The 25,225-nt window shown below is 43.3% G+C and overlaps 2 protein-coding genes across 2 annotated transcripts; one reads left to right on the top strand and one right to left on the bottom strand.

Moving 5' to 3' along the window:
- Nucleotides 1–350: 350 nt before the first annotated feature.
- LOC137914971 (zinc finger protein 513-like) lies at nucleotides 351–6,562 on the bottom strand. The gene is made up of 4 exons (XM_068758453.1): nucleotides 6,523–6,562; nucleotides 4,596–4,730; nucleotides 1,411–2,181; nucleotides 351–1,300 (listed from the first exon to the last, which is right to left on the bottom strand). The coding sequence occupies exons 1-4, from the start codon at nucleotides 6,560–6,562 to the stop codon at nucleotides 351–353; spliced, it is 1,896 nt and encodes a 631-aa protein (XP_068614554.1).
- Nucleotides 6,563–14,811: 8,249 nt separating this feature from the next.
- Nucleotides 14,812–25,196, top strand: LOC137914966 (E3 ubiquitin-protein ligase RNF19B-like). The gene is made up of 10 exons (XM_068758448.1): nucleotides 14,812–14,977; nucleotides 15,626–16,100; nucleotides 19,762–19,967; nucleotides 20,088–20,235; nucleotides 21,627–21,789; nucleotides 22,175–22,289; nucleotides 23,747–23,878; nucleotides 24,449–24,719; nucleotides 24,916–24,934; nucleotides 25,071–25,196. The coding sequence occupies exons 1-10, from the start codon at nucleotides 14,812–14,814 to the stop codon at nucleotides 25,194–25,196; spliced, it is 1,821 nt and encodes a 606-aa protein (XP_068614549.1).
- The last annotated feature ends 29 nt before the right edge of the window (nucleotides 25,197–25,225 follow it).

The raw sequence follows: 25,225 nt of genomic DNA on the forward strand, positions 1-25,225 counted from the left end.
ACTGAGGAGTATTTGGCTGCGTTCACCATCCTGTAAAAAAACAACAACCAGATATGCGTGAGAGGGAAACGAGTGTGGTCTGACAAACGGAATGAGAGTCAAAGACTCCGACGGCAGAGAACGGGAAATCATTTGTCGCAGAGTAGAAGACGAACTCAACAGACTGACCCAGGATCAACGTTTTTGGAACAGTTTTGTTTCATAGTTGTGCGAGATTCTGCAAGTAAAACGTTTAGCAGCTTTTGAAGACTGACCGAAAACACCAAGAAGACGAACATACACACTTGAACGATACGAAGGCTCTGTTAAAACCAAAAGTTGCTGGTAGCTTAGTTTTGCTGAGTTATCGTTTATACAATCTCGAGTTTGTAGCATGAGTGTATCGCCTGACCCCCCTCCCTCGACATGTACTGCATATCAACGCCCGCCTCTTTTCTGTGACTCTGGCCGCTGACTCCCATCTCCTTCCTCGCCGCGTTCTCTTCACCGTTGCCGGTCATTGGAACCTTGACCCAGCCGTCTGTGGCCAGGCCGTGCTTCTTCTGGTGTCTCTTGTAGTTGTCCCAGTGGCCGGTGGTGTAGCCGCACTCCTGACACTTGTACGGCTTCTCGCCGGTGTGCCGCAGCATGTGCCGCTTCAGGTTCATGCTCTGGTTACAGCTGTAGCTGCACACGGCGCACTCGAAGGGCTTGGCGCCCGAGTGCACCCGCTGGTGGCGCTTCAGGTTGGCCAGGTTCCCGCAGGCATAGTCGCACAAATGGCACTTGTAAGGCTTCTCGCCCGTGTGCACCCTGTGGTGGCGCTTGAGGTTGTCGAAGTGCGCCGACGCGTAGTCGCACTGTGGGCACTTGTATGGTTTCTCTCCACTGTGAGTTTTCATGTGGCGTGCCAAGTGGTTTGGGTAGTGCGTGAGGAAAGGGCAGGAGGAGCAAGTGTACACCTTGTCGCTGCGCTCCCCGGGGCTGTTGGGAGAGGACGAGTCCTTAGTCAGCATTTCAAGGGTACACTTGGCACAGATCTGGGCCGAGGTGCCGTCCTCGTCCTCCAGGACGATGCCACACAAACGGCAGGTGAAAGGGAAAAGTGACGGGGGCAGGGCGGCACCGTCCTCGACGCCCCCCCGGGTCACCCTGCTGCCACTGCCCCCTGTGGTCCCCAGCAGGGGCGGAGGCTGGTGGACGGGAGCTTGGTTGGAAGCTGCTACGGGCGGCGTCGACGTTCCCTTTAAGGTGTCAAAGGCTGACAGGTAGCCACTGTTCTGAGCTCCCAAACTCAGGTTTGAGGTCGGCCTCGCGACTTCTGAAACGTCACAACAATCACAAAGTAGTACTTAGTACTCAAAGACTGGTGAAAGCCAGCTAGCGGGAGCGATCGTGTACAGTGGAGTAGCGGCTAAACGCCATACTTACCCTTGGTTGACGCTCCAGGCACCTCCTCGCCGAGTCTTTGCTCGGCCGCAGGCCTCTTCAGTCCGACTTGGCCGCTGCCCGGCCCTGGTGAGGCTTCACGCCCCGCCCCCGCAGACGGCTGATGCATGCGCTGGTGCCTCTTGAGGTTGCCGAGGGAACTGCAGGCGAACGTGCAGCTGTCGCATTTGTACGGTTTCTCCCCCGTGTGAATGCGCAGGTGTCTCTGCAGGTTCACCAGCTGGGCTGAGGCGTAGGTGCACAGGGGGCAGTTATAAGGCTTCTCCCCGTTGTGCGTCTTCATGTGACGCTTCACGTGGTTGGCGTAACGCGAGGAGAAGCCACAGACGTGACACGAGTGCAGTCTGGGCAGCTTGTCCTCGTCCGTCAGCGCTTTGTCACCCGCCTCGTTCCCCACTTCTTCGTCATCGAGCTGTAAATGTGCACCCGAACGAATCCCGCTAATGCTTGCAAAAGGCGAACAGAAGTCTGTGTTTTTGGCCTCCCTGGACGCTTTGCAGCACCGAAGGCAGTATGGACCGACCAGGTCGACGCCGGGTCCCAGAGGTCCGTCACGGAGCTGTCCGCAGCCCCGACAGGACAGGTAGGGAGGAAAGCTGGGCTGGGAATGGGCCGCTCTGCTGTCATCGTCCCGGCCGCTGTCAGCTGCGCCGTGTGAGTTGCCCGTTTGGCTTTCCATGCTTAGCTGGCTGTAGGCAGGGCTTTCCTCATCACCCAGAGGATATACAGAGAAACCGATCTCAGCAGCGACTTCTGGAAAAGAGAGGCACAGAGAAAGAGCCGTTTCTAAACGCTGCACATGTTCACCGATTCCAAACGCCATCGCAGACGGCGATAAAGTCGGAGCACATTCCTGCAAAGCGTTTGAATTAAATCAACCATCCCATCGCCGTCCCTCTATCCGGAATCACTCATGAGTCAGACATTCATTTTTCTTTCATCGGGTGCCGCCGTTCAGATCCAGCTTTCTTCTGCGAGGCTTGCCCGGATCCATCAGAGGAAATCATGAGAAAGAGAAAGACTCGCAGACGTCGCCATTGATACCGCATCGCTAACCGTATTGTTCAGCCAATCAAAACAAATACCAAACTACAACAGATGTTGAGCACGCATTAATGGAGATGGAAAAAAAATTTGACTTTGGATGAACGAGTCCCATGTTTTATAAGCATGAGAGCGATCAAACGAAACACACTCCTTTGACATCGTGTGTGATCAAACAAAAGAAGCCAGAAACAAAGGTTTCAAAAGAGGGACGCATTCTGAAATCAGGAGGAGGAGAAATAATAGCTGTATTTGCACAAAGAGCCACTGAGATCGTCACAAATAAACCGGTACGGCGTTCTAATGGCACCAGAAAGAGACAGAAATCTGAAGGCACAAATCCAGCAGAACCACAAAGTACTGAAGGAGTCAAAACTGACAGAATAATCAGCCCTGCCTAGCCGTTACAGATCCCCCCCCCCCTCCCTTCCCTTCACACCAACATAACTTCAACTCATCATCCTTCAGCAGAAGAAGCGGGGGGGGGGGGGTAATTTCAGAGAAATAGGTGAGATTCAGTTTTACCAGCACGGTCGACTGCGTTGCCGCTGCTCTCAGACCGTCTGAGGTTGTATTATAATGAAAAAGAAAATCCTCAGGACTTCGGCGCTCCTCGGCTTCGACGTGCGCCGCCGTAAGAGAGACGAAGACCACCGTCCTCCACAGACGCCGAGGCAGGATGAGAGGGAGGCGAGGGTGACGGCTGCCCTTTTATCCTGCCCCGTGAAACCCCCTCATGGGTGATTACTGAGCCTAATGATAATGATGATGACTATACTGGTGAAGCTGCCGCCGCCGATGATGATGATAATGATGATGAGGGTAGATGATGATGATGAGGGTAGAAGATGATGATGATGATGAGGGGGAAACGATAATGGCAGTGGGGTGGTGGAAGCACAGCCAGATGATGATGATGATGATGATGATAAATAAATGTCCTCTTATAATGGTGTCCTTGATGGTAATGGCCCTATTTTTATGACCATTATATAATAATGGTGTCTCAGCTCTTTTCCCTACTTTTCCATTTTTCAGATCAGTCTCTCTGACAAAGAGCCCTGCTATAAAATCGACGCCGGCGCTTCCATTCGTCTTCCTGTCGCACAGAGGGGCAACATTTCATCGCCCGGAAAACAAACTACAGCAGCAGTTTGTGGCGAGGCCGCCGCCACATCCACATTACAAATTAATTCATTCATTTTTAATGCAAAACACGATCACTGCGGAAATACAGCTCAAATCGTGAAGCGGACCGAGATGTCTCATGACCAGGCTGTGAGATCACCTAATTCCCTTTATTGTTTATCCGACAGACAGATTTGCTCAATGTGGGACGAGTGGGAAGTTGCAACATGTCGACACAGCGAGATGCTGAAAGAGAAACATGCGGGTTGATACACTTGCTCTTCTTCATCTGTATGGATGGAAACAGGATGCCATTCCTGCATGTCGTTATCCAGAGATTCACGGGAAACGTAAAGCATGTTACCGCCGCGCCCGAAATGCATCTGACCGTCTGACTGTTCTAGTCTATCGCTGTACTAGAGCTGTTAAAAGGGAAATACTTTAAAACTTCTGCTCCAGCACGTCTAAAAAGGGGAACGCTTTTTTGTGGTTGCAAACACGTAGTTTGTATTTGGGAAGTCCCTTGATTCAAACTGTCCCTGTCCAAGTACCGAAGGCCAAAAACAGCCAATTAAAAAGAAAAAGAAACAATTGTGAAAATAACCTGCAGCCCAATCGAATGAACGTTTGTTACCGAGCCATGCAAACACAGGCAGGCTAATGAAAAAAAGACTGTTTTGTGTATAAAATGCACTATGATGTCGAATTTTTGTTTAATCTCTTCTAATTCATTTTGTACACAGTGCAAAAATAAATAAATAAAAAATGGATCATCTAAAAAAAATAAAATCGAACAGAGTTAGTTCGGGTCTTTTCTTTCACAAGGAACAGCTACAGTGAGCTGCTATGAATGGCTGCATATACAAAATACTAAGGCCTGCTGTTACCACGGTGACCATCGTTGTGAAAAAAATAAAATAAAAAGAAATCCGCCATGAAATCCTCAAATGTGCAGGCATCATAAATGAGAATAGCTTGTAAAGTAGATTGCAAACCTGAGAACTTTTCCAGGCCTAGAAGCTTGCCGTCATGATCAGGATCACCGAACTCGAGGTCTTGTCCTAAAAGGAAGTCTGTGTCTAAGGTGAGGTTTCCAGGAGCTTCAATGGTTACACCATCCTCAGAATCCACTGTGGTCATAAAGAGGAGCAAACGATCGCTGGTTAAACCCACTTGATTGTTCAGATTTAAAGGAGTCGTGTGGATAATTCAATGAAAACGGCACCCAAGGCGCTGCAACAATGCAAAACATCTCAGACCCACGAGTTTCTCTGCTCTTTCTATGTGGCCCCACTCCCGTGGGATACCTCAGGGGTCCATGTTGGGCCAATTACCGTTTCCCTTGTATATGCCATTCCCCATTTATGCGGGTTAATACGCATTCATCCACCGGTCAAAGCTCTGAGGTCGCTCAATCCGACGGTGAATGAGCCTTTGCAGTGGCGGAACCAAACTTATGGAATAGTTGACCTATTCAAATACAAACCGCTCAGACCATTGAGTGTTTCAAGTTCATTTCCCCCCAAAACTTACCAAAAGTGACTTCACACAATGAATCCCGCTGCTTATCCAACTTTGGGAGTTGGAGTAGACCGTGTGTGGGAGTTAGCTTGCAACTCCTGACCTCCTCGCCTCTCTCCTACGCATCTGGCTGATGAAATACTTGTGCAAAGTATTCTTCTTAAGTATAAAATAAATCTTAACTATAAATAAAGCAAAAACCAAGGATTAAATCTAAAGACGACTGCCTGAGGACACGCGGCTCACAGATTCAGCCACTTCTTTTGAATCACTCTGAAAACTATTTTTTATGGACTTTTATTGATCTCCTTTTGTTTGTTTTTACTTGCCCTTTAGTGATGCCATGACATGCTGACATGCAATAACGTGACTGAAAACATTTTCATTTAGCACAGTGGAGCCTTCCTGGAAAGCCAACGCACCAAAGAGCTCCACCCTCACCTGAAGTGAACAAAAACGTAATTAGTTTGCTGTAGAAAAAAGTATATGCTTTTAGTTTGTGTTCATTTTCTCTTTTCGTGAAGTATTTGAATTGCTAATTCTATGATACCTTGTGTTTTGCCTATTTTGACTTCATGGTAATGAAGTTCAAATCATCCTGCTTTTGCTTATAAATTAAGTTTATATCATATTAGTATCATTACTTAGAAGATGGAGCTCTTCTCTGGTCGTTACAGGTAATGAAGCCTGACATTCTGACTTTGTCTCTCAAGCTTGAAGGCATACAAACAATTGCAGGTGGCAAGACTCAGAAAAATACTAGCAGGAAGTTCAAGTTTATCACGCTCAGCAGCACCATCTGGTAAATGTTTAAGAAACAGCATCATTCTGCCACCTACCGGCCGTTGTTATGTTTGCATCCAGACAGTAGGAAGTCTTTCATCCACAGAAAGAAAGTTCCCTTTATTATTCCACATGGGGAATCTCTTTTTTCACTCGACATACATTTTTTTCTCATATATACACAGTTAGATCTACATTTCTTATTACTTTTTCAGACATCTGTTAAATGGGTGCACAGAAAAGTCCTGCTAAAGTATGCTGGTGACATGCTCCTATAATACTGAAAAAGCAGGAAGTCAAACCACTTAATGTATTATTACTACATAACATCACAACACATGCCTTTACGGTGATGACTTTTTTTCCCTTTTTTCTAGCAGTGATGACATTCCCTATTGAAATACTTAAAACAAATTACAGAAACGCAAATTCTTTCCCTGCATGACTGATAATAGCGTAAAACACCTGGTGCCCAGATGTGAGCATATAAAACAGGACAACAACAAAGAACCCAGTCCAATACTCATGAATGTCACTTGAACTAACATTCAGTGCACAGATGCTGCACTCAACCATGTCAGACGTTCCCAACATGAAAAAAGGCTGATGAATACTTACACTTAACTGCCTGTGGATTCTGCTGTTTTTTTCTTGGCATCTTCCAGTCAGCGCCTCTGTTTTTAGCAACGTCTTCTTGCAGACTTTGACAACCATCAGCTCATTCTCATCTGTTCGGAAGATATTCTTCAGTATTTCTGGAAATGCAAGATAGAACAATTAAAATTAAAGAGGGAATATTTTTTACAAATTTTATTATCACATCACAATTTCCCAAAGGCCAAGGTGATCGTCAAATTGCGTTTTGACTCACAAACACTGAGAACCCAAACTGATCAACTTCAAAATTATGAAAATAATTATAAATACACAGTACATGTGACGTTCAGATCACTACATTTGCAGCAGAACGCATCAGTGCAGTTTTAGCTGCCCTGCAGTTGCGTTCGATCCTCTTTGCATAGAAAGTGTTGGCTGGGTTGGATAAGGCTAAACTGTTTACTCTCGCTTAAACCATTTGTCTTCAAAAACAAGATCATCTGCCCCTGATTTATTTGAGGGTCCCAGAAAGAGTCAAGAGAAATTCAGGGCAGTTATTTGTCATTTGTGGCCGATCTCTTCACTTGAGCATTGAACTACATATGAAACGAAATCATCAACAACTTTTAGAATGTTGTAGATGACATACATTACACACGTATGCTATTTCTAATTTAATGAAACAATTCTGTATTCTATTTGAATCCTGATTTTTATTCCTATTGGCATTCTCTATTAATTAGCAATTTTGCTTTATATCTTGTTTTTTCAGCATGATATGCATTTACATGTCTTTGCTGTAAAGTACTTACAGCTGCATTTCTTTTCTGAAGGCGCTGTGTAAATAAATGTAACTAAAAGTATGGTCGACGATAATGAAACGTATTGAGACTATTAAACAAGAGTAATACGCTTGACGATTTAGCTCCACAGATACTGAAATAATCTCAATTTAAAACAAATTTAAATTAAATGTTCAATTTATAACAATACAAGGACGTAAAACGATAATAAACGTATACAAAGTAATCTCTTGTCTAGCTAGTACTTCCATCACAGTACCTTGATGGTAGTACTAGCTAAACGGCTAAATCATTAGCTTCGTTACTGCATTAAACAGAGAGCAGACAAGCGGGTCAGCTAGTTAGCAGTATATAGTAAGTAATGTCCTTACATAGCCTTATACAGCTAGCTAATGTTGTCAGTGTACAAGAAGAAATATTAGCCATGATTTGTTCAATCGATAATTACACCACGTAACAAAACGCTCAATCGAATTCGTCCCCATCAGCAAATAGTAATGATTGACAAGTGTCATCTTCAGTAAAGATTAGCCGTGCCTAAACATGTTAACCAGAAGCTAATTTAGCCTAGTAGCTATCAAGCTAACATACCTACAAAACGAACCGATGTCTGTCGATTAGGATGCTTTTCATCGCCATCGGGTGTGAAATGCTCCTCCTCAAATGTACTACGCCTGAAGATCCGCCATTTCTTCATGAGCTGCGGCGACAAAGAAAGGCAATTAATGGTATTTTTCATAACTTAATTGATTTTTTGACTCGTCTGTGAAATGACAACATCAACAACGATACGACTTCCGGTCATCATCTTTCAGAATAATGGTAACATCCTTACTAAACTCCGTCGAGTGGCAAGACAGCGAACACAGAAATTAGATTTCAATCGTTAGTTGAGTTTTAAAGACTGATGGTTTGCGTTGGTGTTAGGATTAGGTGTATGTGTGTATGTGTGTGTATGTGTGCGTGTGTGTGCGTGTGTAGGTGGGCAATTGCTACAGATACAGGTTTTTTTTGAAATTGCTAAAGTACAATTTTATAAACCAGGTTGGTTTTATATATATATAAAAAAACACACACAATTCACAAAACCACACACCCGAACTGCAAAATACCTCTTATATCCTGCAAAATGACGCACTTCGGCGAAAACCACATATTAGCATTAGCAAAAACAAACTTTTGTTTTTATTTATCCAGGTAGGCCAATTGAGAACCAGTTCATATTTACAATGACAAACTGACATTCAGTCATTCATTCATTCACTCACTCACTCACTCACTCACATGCTTACACCAATGTGAGACAGTGGATCCAAGGTGGTTGAAGTGTCTTACCCAAGGACAGTTTTATAAAATGAGGCAATAATATATATATATATAAATTTTCTCTCAGCAATTCAAATTTAATTTAATTTAATTGAACCTGTTTTAATTTATTTCATTAGTTTTTATTTTGAAAGCTGAGGGATGAGACGGGACATATTAATGACGCTGACGGGATGCACCTTGACTTCGTTGTATGCTCGTCGCTTCCGTTGTGACGTATTTCCTTTTCCGAAAACGATTTCCTGATTCTTTATCTCACGGGATTATCGCATTTGTAGTTTGTACGTATTATAGTTGAAATATTCTCGTCCTCGAAGATGTTTGTAGGGAATCTGTTAATTATATAAATGTCTTAATCTTAACCCACATTCTCCTCATTGATTACGCACCCACTATGGAGAACAAGAACCGGAAGAGGGTTTGGTAAAACCCTACAATGTTTTATGATTTTTCTTTCACAGCTCTGTAACTGTGCGTCTTTTTTAAATATATAATTTTCAGTTGTACAAAGTTCAGCCCACTCTATTCTAGTGGAAGAGAGAGTGCTTAGTCCAGTCACAGTTTTATGGGTTACAGTATTTATATGGCAATAAGTAAAAAACAAACAAAGCCCTTTGCCATAACGTAATTTAAAGCTTGAACTACAAGGTGAACAAGAGAATCCAAATAGCTGATGATTCATATTGCGCAGCATTTTACAGTATCGAATTTAGAAAAATCATAATTAGACACTGTAAACATTGATAACCAAGATGTAAATGTTGAATATTCATTTTCCACATGATTCCGGACACTGTGGCTCATTATCTTTATTTCAGAAATATATCAAATATTACGAGAGCAGTTTTCCATGAAGACTTTCTCCACAGATTGCACAAATACAATACAATACAGTCCAATTAATGATCATGAGAACATTTTCTATATAATGACAGCTGGACATTACATGTAGAAAATACATTTGTTTTGTTGAGTTTCTTTTCTCTGGACAACATAATGCAGCATAGATTTGCTTTTCACAGATCGACTCGCAGAAGGTGCATCCATGGGTTGTGCTCTTTAGAAATTCCACAGATTATATTTAAAGATCTAACCATGTCAGGATGTGCCGTAGCTTTTTTTTTTGTACTGTATTTTTGAGTGCTCAATTTTTACTTTATTAACTACAGATTGGAAAATATCTGTATTGTTTCCAAAATGTGAGTTGTAAAACACAGCTTTTTGGTAAGAAAAGAAATCTACACAAAAATGACATTGTATTTGACCATCTCAGGGCTCCACAGACAGTAGAAGACCTTCCTTTTTAGAAAAGCGTTTACAGGCTGATTTTATCTGATTTCTTTTCTTTCTTAGTAAATTACTTATTATGGTTTGGTGCCCCTTTTTTTATTGATTCTACCATGTTATTCTTAGGATTTTATGTTTTGCTCTTTCTTGTTTTTTTGTATTGCACCTTGAGACTTGGTTGCCAAGTATAACGTGCATTATAAATCGAATATATTATTATTATTATTATTATTATTATCATTTACTTGTTTTTAATACTGATAATATTTGAGAAATGGGATCGCGCATGCACGAGCAGGAGATTCTGTGTTCGTGCGTCATGCTTCATGACGTCACCGCAGTGTGCCTCCCCTCAGGCCGCCGCACGGCCAGCCGTCAGTCTTCATGCTGCATCTCCTCCTCGCCGCGCATCCCTCCTCCTGCGCCGGACCGAACGTGGCTGTCCGACCCGCCCTGTCTGCAAGCGTTGACGGTCAGATGTTTTTATTTTCTTTTTCTGAGCATAAGTGTGTGTGTGTGTGTTTGTGACTTATGTATTCCTTTTTGGTCCACAAGGGGAGGAGCCAGTTGTTGAATCTCCTCTACCGTGCAGAGGTAGAGAGACGGTTTACGTAATTTCATTTATTGTGCGTTTTATTTGCGGGCTTTCAAACGCGCGTTTAATTGCGCGGCTTGTAGTGTCGGTGCCTCGCGTCTGTGGAGGATATATGGACGTGAATGCGTTTACTGAGCCAATATAACATGCCACTCCCTGAAATAGCATATTGATGCCCCTGATAAATGTAACTGATAGAAATGGAAGTATGACAATATGTTTTATTATATAGACGTGAAGATTATGCAGTGCAGCTTATTATTAAGTCACTTTAATTACATCTGTAGTTTAAAGCATTTATGCCTGCTGACACACATCATATATATATATATGCTGTGGTTTATTTTGATGTTCTGTTTATTAATAACACTTCTCATATTTAGCATACCTTGAGTCAAAATAGTGACTTTTGTTACACAAAAAAAGACAATTGCCACTGCTGCAGACGTTCCACAACAATACACTTTACTACAGCATGATATAAAGCAAAAACCTAATCCTTCAAGCGCATGTTGTGGTTATTTAATACCATCAGTAGCCTACGGGCTGCCACAGGTTACGGTATTGAGCAGCACATGGTGCAGACACAGGAGGCTTTTGTCAGGGATACCGGTGTGTAGGCGAGGATACATTGTGTGTGTATTGGGTGCAGGCTGAGGTCACTCTCATGCCTCTGAAACCCGCATTGCTGATGTGGGTTGTGTCGAGTGAACAGATATTTAATAGCGTACATCATCAGGTTTCCCCGGGCTAAGGCAGAACTCAACATCAGCCTGAGCCTCATTGCTCTACTTGTTTTCTGGAGATAGTACGATTTAGATCAAATAGTTCATCCAGAGTACCAAAACCCATCAAAAAATAACAGTGCTGCCCCCCCATCCCCCCTCCTTGTATCGAAGGAATGCTCCAGGCAGGTTCTAGCAAAGGCATGATTTTTAACATAAAGAGGTGGGTTTTGTGAAAGCAGGAAGGTAAAATAAGACTCAAGAGAGACTGCAGTAAAAACATGTTCTGAGGGTATTTACATTGTTGAACTATCATTATTTGGTCTGTCTGTCTATTTTATTTTGAGCAGGATTACTCAAAAGATTATCATTGGATTTTATTGGATTTAGAGAAATAGTGTGTCGCGCAACGCAACAATAAATTACATTTTGGTGGTGATTTGGCTCATTACTGGCCTTCATTGCACCGTTCATGATTTGCTGCCTGTTAAAGGTGTTCAACAGAGAGATGACAGTAGAACACCTGCAGAACACCTACCAGGAGAGGGCACCAGGCTCCCTTGAAGGTGAGATCCATTACAGATTTGTTTAGAAAAGGATGGAGCGCTAGATTTTTGCAAATTCTTTTTTGTTTTTATTTTTTGCAATTTTTCCGATTTCTCCCACAGGCTTTTAAATTTGTTTTCCAAACCACTACTACACAGATTTGTATTTTTATTTCTATAAAGCTGCTATATGTCTGTGTTTCTGCATCTGCTACATCTGCACAAGTCGAGAAGGAATCTGGTGTCAGAATAGAACTTTCTGAGACATATTTAGTGTTTCTCCTTTATTTCTCTGTGACACTTGAGATGCTTTTAGAATGCGAATTCTCTTACATACAATCTATGCTGAGTTGTCTGGAAAGCAAGTGAGACTAAAGAGTGCCAGGAAAAATCTTCTTGTCTTTGGCCACAGGAGCATCGTACCGTGTCCCGTGCACACAAACACACCGATAAAACCATTAAGTTGTAAACTGAGGGTCTCTCTCTCCCCCTCCCTCTCTGAGCAGCATCTGTGTCCATCCTTCATGCCGTTACCTGCGCCGTCCCCACAACCTTTTAATGGAACTCGTCTTTATCTTTCTATCCACTGTATCGTTGTTTAGTATAGTTAAAGGTATAAAGTCTGTGTAGCACAATCATTTCAATATGTTAATCAACAGATAACAGTTAACCAAATGAGCTCCGATTTTCCCTTTAAAGATCCTCCATCATATAAGAATGACAGCATCATCTCCTTGGTGCAGCAGCAGTAATGTTTTGTTACAGCTCAAATACTGGGTGCAGTACAACACAGGGTACATGCAGTATACACAGGGGTAAGGAGAGGAGCCGGGCAACAGGTGGAGGCAATAACAATCAGACAGTCTCAAAGGAGAGAAGAAACGAAGACAGAGCAAGTGAAGTACAAACAAAAGGAAAGCTCATTTTTGCAAGGAATAACAGGGAATGTTGAACACAAAACAGTGAGAATAAACCTACGCAATAGCAACTATCTCTAGGTATAAGTAGGTCTGCGATGGGATGAGTCCGAGGACCACGCCGGAGCCAAAACCAGGATGCTCCAGCTAAATGGAGCTGATTCTTAGTCAGTCCGATCGCATAAATCCCCATCCAATCTGGCAGCCCATGTATGGACCAGAGCCGGATGTTGGAGCCAAAGCACAACAAATGGCTAATGAAATATAACATATAATGCTGCGACAATGTTTTTGGAATGTTTGAGCTTTTATTTCTCATGAAACATTAAAAAAATGGACAGAAAGAATAAGAACTGCAACACCTGCTCTGCATTGTGAGGCGGTGAATTGTGCAGCCTAATTGTGCAGCTTTGCTGTCCTGTCAGGGCAGCGAGGTTAAAGCCTGGCTGGAGTCTCACTGGACTGCCATGTAAAACCTCTGTGTGCCGGTTTGCACAAGCGTCCGTGCATTTGAGCGTGTTTGTGGGATTTCTGCGATGCCGTCTTTTGATGTTTTCAACGTGGGAATCGGTTCTATAAATAAGCAGCAGCGCAGCGATACGTTTGTTGCGGAGGTCGGCGCTTTGGATCCTTTGCTTGGGCTGAGATTTCTGTCCCTAAGAACTGTTGAGATGGGAAGATCCAGTGCACAATGCAGCTACCAGGAAGTAGGTGCACATTTGGTGAAATCGGCTTTATTTTTTCATTTCAAAGGTTTCCATGAGAGATTTAATCTGAAATTTTAATCAACGCTGCAGTGGATAAGATTTTCCATTCTGTGAAGTTTAACTGTGTGCCAAATGTTTGTAACTGATATTGATGTCTGCATATGGAGAAAAGGTAGACTATTAAATACACTTTATAGCTTGTGGTAATGTGGAGCAGTTTTGTTCATTTCTAAAAGGTTTCTAATGGTGGCGGTTAAAAAGAAAATGAGACAAAGCATAGAACAGATTGAAATACCTCTGTTTGCTTCTGTTGGTTTGTATAACAGAACTTTGAATCTGCAGCCGGGGAGAAGGAGCTCATATTATATTCATGCTCACGGGTTCACACAGAGGTTCGTCTATATCAGGAAGAGACTGAAAGCTCAAACGGGAACACTGCAGAAAATTAGGAATTGAACCAAACTGCTGCTGAACCTGTAGGAAAGGCAAATTATTTTGATTTTAGAAAAAAACAGTATATTCATATTTTTTTTTATTTTCAATTAATACAATGCGATTCTGAATATTGCATGGATGTAATGATGGAAAATATGGTTCAAATAAATCACGTTTAACTTAAGATAAGAACAAACACGCCTTGTGTCATTCTTACGCAAGATTTAGTGGATACACAATCCCAAATAATTACAAATATATTCTTATTGAGATCAAAAATGATTTATAATCACTGTGTAAAGATTACATTAGTACTAGTGCATTAGTACATTAGTACTAGTAATGAAATTAGGTTTTCTAAGTGGCTGAATACAATAAATTGTGTTCAACTGCAATGCCATGATTATGACAAAAATATTTTTCACTCTCAAGTAAATTCTTTCTTTATTTGGACATAAGAAATATGTGCAAGCATAACACGTAATCAAATATAATATATATTTGATATATATCTAGGTTGATGACTGATCTGAGGCATTCAGCAGCAGCTGCTTTGTATTTTGTGACCAGGGTTACAGAACACATCCGTCATTTGTTTCCAGGCCGATGAGGAGGGCTGACACGATGAAGGACAGCCGGCCAGTTCAGGTCTAGGTCAGGCTGAAGCAGCTGAGGTGGAGGAGGAAGAGGAGGAGCCAAACACGACTGGAGAGAAGGAGCAAATCACATGACCAAGCCACAGAAAAGCTCCTAACTGCTGATGCTCCCCTGCAGCAGGGATTACCTCCTCCCCATCTTCTACCGCTCCATCACTCCCGCTCTTCCTCCCACATACAGCAGAGCAGCCGCCAGGCTCCTCCCAGACTCTGAGCTGTGAGAGCTCACTGCCCACCCCCCCCACCCACACACACACTGCTCATGGTCGTTGGCCTGCCCTCCTCAGCTGCTGCTCCTGCTCCAGTCCCAGACCATGAAGAGACCCAAGCAGCAGACGGGGCCGCTGAGCTTCCTGAATTTCTTCACCAGAAAACCCAAATCGGAGCCGAAGTCCGAGAGGCCCCTGGAAGCCCGGCCCAAAGAGGAGGTGGCCATCACCCTGACCCCAAACGAGAACCCAGAGCAGGTGAGACGAAGACGTCGCTGCTGAATTACTCCCGCATCGTCTTGTTTCTCCTCCTTTGGCTTCTTGCTTTATTTTAGGACATTTCATAAAACATGAATATGCTTTTATATATTTCACTCATTAAATGAAAGTCTTTAAATGTAAGGATGTGTCAGGGTTTTCCGTATTTGCTATAATTTCTTTTTTTTAAATAACTATGTTGAAGTTTTAAAGAGCTGGTATGATTTCTGATGAATTCTAGATCAGTTTCCCTACACATAATAAAATATATATTTCTGTTGTATTTGTTATCAACATTAGAGAGCTTATTAGAGTATTCCAGCTGTTCGGTCTGAGGAGAGTCTGTAAATCAATAACTTGTATTCACTTCTGGTTGCTTCCTCCCTCTCCCATTCTGTTACAGCCCAAATCCATTAGAGTGTTTATTTAATTAATTGGGATTGTAGAGAAACTGGGTTGCCAAGAAACCAGCTACACTAAATATAAGCAGTAAACACCTACATGCACGCTGTCCTGTCCTGAACTGATCTGAACTGCTTTCATTTGATTGTAAAATGAAACGACAAAAGGTTTTTGACTGTATGAGAACATTGTAAAGGCACAGGACTAGATTTGCTAAATCACCGCTTGTGTAATTATTCACAGGACCTCAGCCTAGCAGCAGAAGAGGCTGGAGAATCAAGAGCTTTTGGAGGAGAAAGAGGAGAAAAAGGAGGAGCGCCAGGAGTAGCTGAGGGGGTGGCGGATGGCGCTGCCGCTGCTGAATGCGTGGGCGGGGTCAGTAGCGGCTCCACCTGTGTCTTGTCCCTCTCCTCCTCCAGCCAGGAGCAGCTTTTGGAGGAACACCTGGAGGAGTGCCCACTGTGCCTGCTCAGTCAGCCGCGATGCCACTTCCCCCGGCTCACTTCCTGTTCGCACCGGACGTGCACCGACTGTCTCCGCCAGTACCTACGCATCGAGATATCGGAGAGCCGGGTGAGCATCGCCTGCCCGCAGTGCTCCGAGACGCTGGCGCCGCTGGATGTGCGTGCCATCCTGGATGACAGGGCGCTGCTGGAGCGGTTTGAGGAGTACCAGCTGAGGCGGTTCTTGGCTGCTGACCCAGACACTCGTTGGTGCCCTGCACCTGACTGCAGGTGAGAATCAGATCAGCACATCTTCGTTGTTTCCAAACATATTCATTTTACAAAAAGTTTCAAAAACATGAATATGAAAAACCTGTTAATAAATAATTGTATACACCAGGGGTTCCCAAAGTGGGGGTCGCGAGACCCTGAGGGAGGGGGGTTGTTTAAAATATATATATATTTTTTGTGATAATTTTAAATATATATATATATTATATCTTCATCATAACTGTTATTTCAAAATAAAGCATGCAAATAAAAAAATATTACACAGGCATTTAGAAAGTTACCCCTGATGAGATGAGCGACGGGTCAATCACTTAAGAGCACCACATACCAACAGGAACATTTTTTTTGCAACGAGCCAACAACAGCTTCAGGTGTAGGTAGCAAAACACATTTTCATCAGGACAGAACACCAGAGAAACCAGCGGAGAAGCCGGCAGACAGGCCAGCGGAGGACAGCGTAGAAGCACAGCCGCTAGAAAAGCCATCCATCGCTGGTAAGGCAGGAGCCCGCCAATTTCCAAAGCAGAATAGCCATCAGCTATAGAGAGGAATTTATCCAGCATGGATTCACATGCACCAGCCTGTGAAAATACTAAGACACCTGAACACCAAGCCTCGCGGCTAAACTCGTTGATTTATTTCCCGCAGAACGGAGAGAGAGTTAAGAGGACAAAAGGCACTCTTAAGTAAACAAACAGCAATCCCTCAGAAGGCTTCGTATGAGGTGGCGTGTTTAATTGCGCAGGCAAAAAAAAAAGCCTGAAAAAATCTGAATGAATCCACTGATGCATCAAACTCTGCTCAGATACGGTTTTGAAGGAAAACGTAATGAAGAGATGCTGTTTTGCGCCCCGCTGAAGGGCAGCGTGCACAGGTGAGGACATTTTCACTAAACGTCATGGAATAAGCGCATCGCTGTGTGTACAGACGGCACAGGAGCAATGCTGGAGAAAAAGAAACCAAGAAGCTCTTGCAAACAAAACACTGGATTTAATGCCTCCTTGAAACTGGAAGAACTTGCACACATTCCCAAAATCCTCAAGGTCTTAGTGGCGGAGGCTTAACTGGAGATCGTGTTGGCTCTGCATGTGTCCACACATTTGTGTCTGTGTGCACATCTTGTTCTGTTTTCTCGTGCTCATCATGACTCTGCAAGTAGGTGGTTTCAGATTAGAAGCTGCCGGCAATTCTTCCCCAGCAGAAGATGTTTCATGTGAAAATATTTCTGTGTCTGTTGAGGTGAAATAGCAGTGCGCTTCTACGCAAAATTCTTTTTGACAATAGATTTTTGAGAAATGATTTTTCTATTCACTCATAAAAGAAGCGTCACCTAACATGATGCTCACTTGCTGGCGACCGGATTCATATGTGTGCATACTGTATGCCTTGGGAAATAAATGGTAAATGGACGCGACGGGATGCAATTTGCAACCGATGGTCGTTGGACTCAAGCCACAGATAAGTGGACAATTGCCCTGCGTCCTGAGCCACAGCTTCCCAGCTGCCGCCATAAATATATAAAGACTTGTGCAAAAATGAAGCAACAGAAGTACACGTACCTAGTACATTCTGCTTTATGGATTGCACAACAAAGGAAAGCTCTGGCGTTTTCTCCAAATATGTGTGGAGCATTAAAAACTTCTCTACGTCGTTAAGTAACAGACAGCAGACATCCGTAGGGGCCTGTGTGGTTGATAGCAGAGCAGGTCAGAGGCATAAAACAGCTGGATCCTTGGACAGACAGGAAGTCAGTTTAAAGATCTGAGCAGAGCAGTGATGTAATCCACCCTCCTGGTATTAGAGGAGATTTGAGCTGCTGCATCCTGAATCAGCTGATGCTGGTGATGCTTTCCAGCACAGCCTTATTGAACAATGATGCAAACTTAGTTTCCACACCGAAGAATCTGTGCTGGAAAAGTGCTGACTCTGAGCATATTGTATTTGAACTTCTTCTAATGATACCACACAGTCTTTGCTATTTCTGAAAATTGCCAATCCGAAGGTACCTTGTGAAATAAGATTACATTTCTCTGCTAGAAGATTGTGTGTTTAATTGCTTAATTGTGTGTATCCTTTAGGCCTATTTATCATCTTTTCTCTCCTTTCCTCTCTATTTCTACAAAAGGGCTGCACAGATTTTCATTGTTTTGTGACTATTTAAAACCACTAACCACCACCACTTTCTCCTTTTTCTGATCAACTGCTGTGTTTGTGGGACCTGACTGACTGGATTATTATTATCATTATTATTTTGGCTATCGCGTGTATAAGATTTGCAACATCAAAAAAGGGACGAGTTCAGGCCAAAACCTTTTTCAGAATTTAACCATTAGACTGCTCTTGGTTCTGCCACACAGCCAAAGTTTATGTGCGCTTACTTTGAATCTAAGTTGTAAATGTATGTAAATGAGAAGGACACAGGGGGGACAATGAAGTTACAGGGAACAGACGTAAAGAAGGTCGAGGACTTCAAGTACCTCGGGTCAACAGTGCAGAGTGATGGAGAGAATGTGGAAAGGAAGTGAAGAATCGTGTGCAGGCAGGCTGGAACGGGAGGAGGAAAGTATCAGGACGTGTCAGCGAGGATGAAGAGAAAGGTCTACAAGACAGTGATGAGGCCAGCCATGATGGACGGTTTAGAGACAGTGGCTCTGAGGAAAAGACAGGAGGCGGAGCTAGAAGTGGAGGAGATGAAGATGCTGAGGTTCTCCTTGGGAGTGACCAGGTTGGATAGGATTAGAAATGAGGCAGTAAGAGGGACAGTGAAGGTCAGACGTTTTGGAGATAAGATCAGAGAGACCAGACTTCGATGGTTTGGACATGTCCAGAGGAGAGACGGGGACTATATCTGTAGAAGGATGCTGAGGATGGACCTGCCAGGGAGCAGGACTAGAGGTCGACCCAGGAGAAGATACATGGACGTAGTGAGGGAGGACATGAGAGTGGCTGGTGTTGGGGAGGACGATGCAAAAGACAGGGTGAAGTGGAAATAGTTGATTTGCTAATAAGACATTCACTGATATCTCGAAATGTGTCCAACTATAAGCTGATCCCAGCCAAGAGTGTTTGATTTGAGCATCAGACAAAATCAGTTTAAATCTTAGGCCGAAGCTGAATCTAGGCAGCGGTCTTTTTGTCCACCTGTGTGTGGTACTGTCCTCTGGGTCATCTGATTCGTCTGCCATTCTAACAAAGCTATATGAGCCACACGAAGCGGAAGCTGCCAAAGGAAGAGCCTGCAGGAGCTTGTCAAGTACTTAACAGCAGAGCACTGCATGGTTATCTTGATCAATAATCACAGGACCATTTAAATATTGAAATTGATGGTAATGTCCCTCTCTAAGGAGTGACATGAGGTCCAGAGGCATCAGGCTTCGTGTTACTATAATGGCTGCCAAAGAGCTGATGGCTTGGTGTTGAACCCTGGAACGCCGTCCCACAACTTGTGATTCACTGTGATTAACCAGGCCGATCAGATCATCGATACAAGGAGAGCCGGCAATTGGTGATATCTTTACTGTAGCTTTTTCCAGCCATTCCAGCCAATCAGCCAGAGGAAGTATTTGATAGGGGACTCTCCTGGCTTTCCCTTTAGACATCATGTGACATGCTCATGGTGTCACTTTGGCATGTTTTAGCGGCAGTTTCTTTTTCTCCTCAGCTATGCTGTGATCGCTTATGGCTGCGCAGAGTGTCCCAAGCTGAGCTGTGGCCGAGAGGGTTGTGACACAGAATTCTGCTACCACTGTCGGCAGCTGTGGCACCCCAACCAGACCTGTGACCAGGCCCGGCGCCAGCGAGCCCGCCACACATCGGGCGGCAACGAGGCCTCTGGCCTGTACGTCTTCAATGAAGAACCTGGAGGAGGTGAGCCGGACGGCTGCAGTTACTCCACTGTGCTAGGCTAGGATCCCTATATCACACGTGTTAAATGAATGTTACGAAACATGTGGTAAGCGCCTAACACATTGACTCCCCTTGCTGGAGATGCAGAGGAGATCAAAGCGTGCCCTCGCTGTGGCGCCTACATCATGAAGACCAATGACGGCAGCTGTAACCGTATGAACTGCACTGTGTGTGCCTGCCAGTTCTGCTGGCTGTGTATGCAAGAGATCACCGACGTGCACTACCTCAGGTACTCGTACTGTAAAGCAGGGGTGTCAAACTCGTGTTCTCCAAGGGTCACATTAGCATTATGTTTGCCCTCTACAGGCCAAATGTAACAGTAACAGTTTACACAGTAAAAAATGTGTACAATAAAATATTCAGTTTTGATATCACTTTTTTAAAAGGTTGTAACTTAAAAATTGTTAGAGATAAAGCCATACTGTAAATGAGAAAAATCATAAGTATGAACCGAAGTTTGTGATGGGAATAAATTAACACATCTAATAATGTGGAAAAGTTCCATTCAAATGCACTAATCACTACACTCAAAGCAAAACCAAAAAGCCACCACCTTGTCTTGTCATGGACGTGCGCAAACCATGGAAGTGGGCAAGATAAAGAACATTCCCCGAGTCAATGCCGCGGAAAAGACGTCACTTTCAGAATCAGCACTGGACAGCTCCATATGTAGCCGACTACCTATGGAGCTGTCCAGTGCTGATCCTGAGCGCCATATGTCGCCGGGATCAACATGTTAGCACATGCTGGAAAAAACAAAGAAATGCTCCCGGCTGCATCTTAAAATGACTGCTTGTGTTGTTCGAGCGCTCGTTAATGTTACCACGTTGTCAAATCATGTTTATTCAGAAAAATTATGCAAAAGGCTTCTATGAATGTGTCTATGTCAGATGCATGAGAGGTCGTCATCTGAATTACAATGATACTGCTGTGACCAGAAGTGTGTCTATGAACGATCGACTCAAAATCTGCACTGATGCAATGAAACCAGCTGTAGTCATAGTACCGTGCTCTGAGCTAAATGCCTTGCAGGTGGACAACAAGGCAGTTAATCTTCAGAGATATCAATCTGTCCATTTAGGAAGCGCAGGTGATTGTCAAGCCATTTTTCCTGCTTTTGGGACCAATGAAAGTGACAACAGGTGCAATGCAGAGGCAAAAGCAAGACGACATCCGAGAAGAGAATGGTTTGGCAGTTTGTGGCCACAGACACTTTACTTTAATATTTGATGTGATTGTGAATTTAATGGTTTTGGATTTCATTGATCCTTGTTATGCCATTTTGTTCTCAATAAATGATACAACGTGCATCAGTAAATGCTTTCAACTCGAATAGATTGTTCATCAATTTGCAATGTGATCTAAGCCTTCCCTTAATCTTTTCAAACAGGGCATTTTCCGGGTACATCATTTTAATTTAGGCTCTTAGCTGGCCAACATATCTTTAGATCGTGAGAATTGAATTGCATTTTTTTGGGGTATTTAATCATAATGTCACCCGATGATCAGGATAAGAGTGTTGGAGGTAAACACAACGCAAGGCATTTAAGTCGGGATTGAACTGGTTAAAATGTTCATTGCTGTAATATGAACCATTAGAAATCTTCTCCTGTGTCTCAGTCCCTCAGGATGCACATTCTGGGGGAAGAAGCCATGGTCTCAAACGCGTAAGGTCCTGTGGCAGGTGGGCATGTTGCTCGGAGCACCGGTGGTCATTTCCCTTATAGCAGGCATTGCCATCCCAGTAATTATTGTCGGCATACCAATCTACATGGGCCGCAAGGTATGGAACAAACATTAAACCATTTGATTTGGAAGCATGTACTTTCTTTCTAGGTGTTTGGTTGTGTATTTGTCAGCAAAGTAAGCAGCCCAAGATACGTAAAATGCTTTTTTATTTTTTTAAAGTTGGTATCAAAAATGTCCTTAATTTTACATGTAATAATAAACTGATGTGAAATGCATGGTTAATTGGAAACGAATACACCCAATGGTATTTTAAACATTCATTATCCTTATATTATGTCTTTCCATCTTGTGTTGGACATCTGAGACTGGGACACATGAATAAGTGACAGGAATCAACTGTTGCAAATAATGACAACAAATCCATGGAACAAATACAATTTTGTATTCATCTCATTTATGTTCTATGTATTATGTTCCAGGTCCATGGCCGCTGTAAGAAAAATAGTATCTCAGGAAGTAAGCACTACTTGACTGTTGCAAGTGGGGTGATGATGTCAGTGTTTGTGTCGCCAGTCATAGCAGCTGTCGCTGTGGGTAAGGAACAAGCAACAACGTGGCTGCCTTCTGGCCCTGTGAATACAGTAATACTTTTATATGTTTTTCCCATTTCTCATAGGAAAAAAAAACATTTTAAATTGCTAAATAGACAATCACACTACACACACACGTAATGATATAATAAGTGAAATACAATATTGCTGTAATATAAAATCCATCATCATGCATTTTCTTCCCTTCTCCCTGCCATCCTTACCACTCACTGTCTTTGGATCCATCACTTATAAAGAATACACAAATACAGCGACAATCACTGAACTAGTGTAGCGTGCTCGGGGCTCTCGGATCGCTCGGCTATCTAGCGTCAGAATCTGGAAGCGTTCTCGCTCGTGTCTCAGAACGCTCGTATGTTAAAGCCCTCGTATGTCGAGGTTTTACTGTATTTACAGTTTGTTTTTTTAATTAAGTGTTAAATTAAGCTTAGGTTAGGGACACCTCATAAAGATGATCCATGTGGGTCAGATTGACTCAGACTGTCCTCATTAGCTTGCAAAACCATGAAAGCTCAGCTGAGCTCAGTGGCATGGAGTTTCATTTGAACCACACTGCCTTCAGTCTTTGCTTCATTTAAATTCTTCCGTTTTGTGCCGTCATCGCATTCAAACAGCTCATATTCTCCTCACCTACTTTCTTATTTGTCAGCCATAACTCCCTGCCATGTCTCTGTGTTTCACTCACACACGGCCTCTTGTGCATCCTCCTCTTTCTCTGTCAAGCCTTTGGCTGGCAGGCTCATCCCCATGCCCTGCTTTCACTCTGTTGCCAAGCTAATAGTGCCCCAGTGTTCCCACTCTGCTAATGAGTTTGGATGGCACTCGGCTTTGTTTTTCCCAAATTCCTATTGCAATCACGGGTTGCGTAATCACGGGACACACAATGCTGCTCATCCAGTTCAGGGACTTATTCAGCGTGCTCATGGAGGAGGAGAGTGGGAAGAAATCAAGCTTCTGGATTCCTACTGTTTCATTGGTAGCTTGGTTTAAAATGAAGATAAGTAAAACAGGTTCCTAAAAGAAGGTCTAACGAGAGAGAGAGAGAGATCCACAATAGTATAACATTAGAAAGTATTTGCATACTGTGTACAGTTCATGTCTGTGTCGGATCATAAAGATTAAATCATCAAACACATAAAGTGTTTACAATGTGAATTATTCACATTCGTATAGATGTTTTTTTAGTGGACTATATTACTACTGGGAGTTTGAAATAGGCCAAAAATGATCAAGCTTTCCAAAAACATGTTACGCTGTTGCATTATGGGAAACGTGGAATCCAGTAATGTTGGAGGCTAACTTGTAGATGGGGTGGAAAGTCAGACTAGTTTGGCTCCTTTTAAAGCATTACATGTTTAAATGATACTTTGGATCTGGGTCTAGATGAGGGCTAATGAATAAATGAGGAATTGTTTCTCATACTTTTCTGTTTCCCCGCAGGTGTGGGTGTGCCGTTGATGCTCACTTATGTGTATGGGGTGGTCCCCATGTCACTCTGTAGGAATGGCTGGTGTCGACCGCAGAGCGAGCCCCCTGAAACTCACAAAATCCAACTCGAGGATTTAGCGAGCTGTGAGTAGAACATATAAAGAAATTGTCACTCATTTTCTTTCTTGCCAAGTTTTAGAAGTGAACGCCAGACTACAATAGCTCATTATCCATGAATGCCATTCCATGTTTCTGTCCCTTACCGTACTTCACCCCTCCCTTTCAATCACGAGTCGAATCATCCAGATCCAGATTATGGATTTCTATTCAGTTGTTTCGGTGCTTTTATTTTGAATTGCCTCCTTATTTTTTATCATGATATTTGATCAATAAAAAAAATAAAATGCTCTCAATCTCACAAATTTTGAACAAAGTGAAAAAAGCGATGCAGCCCACATTTGCAACAAATTTAAATCAGCTATTCCCTGGCTCAAGATACAAGCCTAAGAAAAAATTTGGTCAAAATCTTGCAAAAAAAACAAACAGCCACCGCTCATTGAATGAGGCACATATGCTAAAATGCAAAGCTAATCATTTTACCCCGTGCTTAAATCAGGCTAAGGACTCTGATGTAAGTGTCATTAAGTACTTTGAGCGTTGTAATCTTTGCTTCAGGACGCGGCTGTTCTGATGGCATTTCAACTTCTCTTATAGATCTTCTATTCTCTCATGTAGTCAGCGACCACTGGACGGGTCAGACCAATCCACCTCTCAGCGACGCCAGCGTCCAGGAAGTTAGAGTTAGCGTACAGGAAGTGGGCACCCCCCCCACTGGGAATGCCACACCCCCGGAGCCAGATAGCTATGAGGAATTGGATGAAGCCACAAAGCAGCACGTCTACACCCAGCAGGACGGCCAAACAGACTGTGAGGTGTTTATTGTGCCTAAATTCAAGCTCGATGGCACACAAGCGCTTCCTTTGAGGTGAATGCAACTTGTCCTCTTTCTTGTTTATAACCCTGCAGGTTTTTAGGTGACCCCCCCCCCAGGCTGATTTGTATTAACTTTAATGAGCCTTTCACCTAGCAGCACCATTACAGCAAAATAACAATAAATTAAAAAGACACATAATATGTACAACGTCGGTGGATTTATCTTTGCTTTTCTGCCGTCACCACAGGGAAGGAACCAATATTGAGGTACGTGTGGAAATTGAAACCCATCCCAGAGATGCCCGACAGTCCAGCCTAAGTAGCATCCGCTCAAGCCGAAGCTTGTCAGTGGAGTCCGTGGGACACTCCAAGTTCCCATTCCAAGACTACCTGTGTGCCTCAGAACTGGAAGAAAGTCAAGAGGGGGGAGGAGAAGGAGAAAGAGAAGAAGAGGAGCAAGAAGGAAGAGAGAAACCAGGAGGAGTTACAGAAGAATATGAAGAGACAGTTTGGCCAGTCTTTGAAATAGACAGTGTATGAAGTCATTCAAGTAAAGCT

Source organism: Brachionichthys hirsutus, unplaced genomic scaffold (assembly GCF_040956055.1).
Source record: "Brachionichthys hirsutus isolate HB-005 unplaced genomic scaffold, CSIRO-AGI_Bhir_v1 contig_328, whole genome shotgun sequence".
In the NCBI taxonomy this organism is placed as follows: domain Eukaryota; kingdom Metazoa; phylum Chordata; class Actinopteri; order Lophiiformes; family Brachionichthyidae; genus Brachionichthys; species Brachionichthys hirsutus.

Coding starts and splice junctions, on each gene's coding strand:
- LOC137914971 (XM_068758453.1), bottom strand. CDS start 6,562: ATGCCAAGAAAAAAACAGCAGAATCCACAGGCAGTTAAGT. Junction 4,731..6,522: donor GAATCCACAGGCAGTTAAGT/GTAAGTATTCAT, acceptor TTATGACCACAG/TGGATTCTGAGGATGGTGTA. Junction 2,182..4,595: donor AGGCCTGGAAAAGTTCTCAG/GTTTGCAATCTA, acceptor TCTCTTTTCCAG/AAGTCGCTGCTGAGATCGGT.
- LOC137914966 (XM_068758448.1), top strand. CDS start 14,812: ATGAAGAGACCCAAGCAGCAGACGGGGCCGCTGAGCTTCCTGAATTTC. Junction 19,968..20,087: donor CAATGAAGAACCTGGAGGAG/GTGAGCCGGACG, acceptor CCCTTGCTGGAG/ATGCAGAGGAGATCAAAGCG. Junction 21,790..22,174: donor CAATCTACATGGGCCGCAAG/GTATGGAACAAA, acceptor ATTATGTTCCAG/GTCCATGGCCGCTGTAAGAA.